The sequence below is a fragment of the Raphanus sativus genome, unplaced genomic scaffold (genome assembly GCF_000801105.2).
Source record: "Raphanus sativus cultivar WK10039 unplaced genomic scaffold, ASM80110v3 Scaffold4599, whole genome shotgun sequence".
NCBI lineage: Eukaryota > Viridiplantae > Streptophyta > Magnoliopsida > Brassicales > Brassicaceae > Raphanus > Raphanus sativus.
Window position 1 is genome coordinate 3,815 of NW_026619901.1, and position 2,732 is coordinate 6,546.

General features: G+C 39.2%; 1 protein-coding gene across 1 annotated transcript; it reads left to right on the top strand.

Annotated features, from left to right (window-relative positions):
• Positions 1-305: 305 nt before the first annotated feature.
• On the top strand, positions 306-2,732 carry LOC108837518 (transcription factor bHLH128; the record flags this gene model as incomplete). Its single annotated transcript, XM_057002189.1, is given in 4 exon segments — positions 306-876; positions 1,842-2,131; positions 2,375-2,503; positions 2,674-2,732. Coding segments are annotated over 4 exon segments (956 nt in total), but the record flags the coding sequence as incomplete, so codon positions are not given.

The window sequence follows — 2,732 nt, forward strand, 5'->3', positions numbered from 1 at the left end:
TAAGATCCACCCACCCAAAATAAAAGTTTGATTACAATTAGTTATATCTTCCATAAACCAAAACTCACAGCACTAAATGATTCCACCAAAATATTTAAAGATTTAAACACCCATCATAAACAAGAAATATTATAAAAGCCTTTTTGATCTTGTGGCCCAAAGGTGATTAAGCTAACTTACATTAAAGGTCTACCTTGATTGGTTCGATTTATTTTCTGTTGTAAGATCACGTGAGGCGCATGTGGCCATCCAACGAAATGGGCCAATCGCTTTAAAGTGAAGACTTTTTATTACCCCATAAAAAAGCATCTAATCTTTTTCTTTCTCAAAAACGTCTTTTACATCTCTCTCTCTCTCTTTCCCTCTACCTCCGGCTCCATTTGGCGATAGAACAAGTCATGTACCAATCATCTTCCTCCACGTCATCATCATCACAAAGATCATCGCTTCCCGGCGGCGGCGGCGGCGGGGCAGGACTGATCCGATACGGTTCAGCTCCTGGATCGCTTCTGAACTCTATGGTGGACGAAGTCATTGGAGGGTCAAACGCTCGAGACTTCAACTTTCCACAGCCTGATAACTTCCTCGGTGATTTCTTCGCCGGAGCTGATTCTTCCTCGCTGAGATCGGAGTCCATGACTTGCGGAGTCAACTCATCCGGCGGACAGAAACATCTTGGCAATGATAACAACAACAATAATAATAAAGATCTCCTCCTCGACAGATCCTATGGTGGATTCAACGAGATCTCACAGCACAAGAGCATCAACAACGTCGGAGGAGGAGGAGGAGGAAGTAGCTCTGGATCTTACTCTCTCGCTAGACAACGTAGCTCTCCCGCTGACTTCTTCAGCTACCTCTCCGGTGAAAAAAACAGTGAGTTTACTTTTTTTTTTAATTCTTTAATTTTCAAGAAACTTTTCATTTGATGATATTAAAGTAGAGATTCATAACTTCTTGAACTTAGGATTTGCCATAATCGTAATGTAGTTTATAAAGATTAAGTTGGTTACTAGATGAAGAACAAACAACCATCATTCATTCTGAAAGATCTATTTGGTGAAATCTATCTGTCAAGAGGCTGCTGAAGGGTACTTTTGGTATCTTGTTTTACCGATTACGTAGCTTTATAGAAAGTATCCAACAGTATTCTTACGATAGGGCGCTATAGTAAGTTGACATTTGTTAGATCAAGGGTCTTTGGTAATTTTGGCTTGGTTGGTATTTGTGCAAGACGTGATCCTCGTATCTTTAAATGACGGAAACGTCCTTGGTCCGAACCACGTGCTTGAAAATACAGTACAATGTGGCTCGGTTACCCTTAATCTTTTGGATATTATTTAGTTTATCTTCGAGGGATCCTATATTGCCAAGTTGCATTTAAAAAAGAATAAATAAACTAAGAGGATGGTGTTTGTAGTTCGTGACCAATAGTATGACTGCTGATGTGGCGTAATAGCATTGGTTATTTTGGAAGATTTTTTATATGGAAAGCGATAGATCTTAATTGGTGGATCTGTCCTTTTTTTAATTTCTATGGTCCTGCGGATTTCATTTGCCTCGTTGTTATCTAGTAATAATAATATCTTCCACTTCCACCGAATCTGGATGTGACAACTAATAACCGGTCACGACTGAACCAGAATCTATTCTAACCGATATCCATGAAATCAGTCTTGCTTTTGGATCGATTCGTTTTGCTAACTTTTTATTTACATTCACGCAATTTATTTTTAACATATATATATATATATATATATGACATGAAAATGAATTAATTCGTCGAAACAGTTCCCGTAATAATGTGATACCATTATAATACACTTTACTTTGAAAATCAGGCTTCTCGTTGAACCAACCAACCAGTGATTATAATCAGCAAGGAGGGTCTAATGCAGGACGTGGGCCATCGAGACTCAAGTCTCAGCTAAGCTTCACGAGTCACGACCCACTTTCTAGGATCTCTGAGGTCAATGAGACATCTGTCCACGAAGGTTCGGGCCATTCGTTTTCCGCGGCCGGCTTTGGTGCCGCCACTGATTCTTGGGATGACGGTTCAGGTTCAATAGGTTTTACTGTGACCCGACCCACTAAACGACCCAAGGACATGAGCTCAGGTCTCTTTTCACAGGTAAACCATTTTGCTTTGATATGGGGTTTCATTTCACCATACTATTTTTGTCAGCGGTTAATCATCCTTTATATGTTATGTTAGTACTTAGTATTTTAAATTTACATAAAAATATTTGGTTTTTACATGTTATATTATAATTTGAATGTAAGAACTATTTTCTTGCCATAAAATATATTGTTGTTGTTGGGATCAAGGGGTAAACACTTGCGGAATCTCATTTACTTTTCATTGCTTTTACAGTATAGTCTTCCTTCAGACACTTCAATGAACTACATGGATAACTACATGCAGCTTCCCGAAGATTCTGTACCATGCAAAGTTCGGGCCAAACGTGGCTTCGCCACCCACCCGAGAAGCATCGCCGAGCGGGTCAGTTCAACACCCTATTCTCTTTTGTAGCAAGTTGCAAACCGGCCGGATTAACAATACCGTTGCTAATCTATAACTACTCAGCAATAAATAACCTACAATTATATGTCGCTGAAAAAATATTTAGCATAAACCTTCTTGTTTATACTGATGAATGATGATATATGCAGGAGAGGAGAACGAGAATAAGTGGGAGACTTAAGAAGCTACAAGATCTTGTCCCCAACAT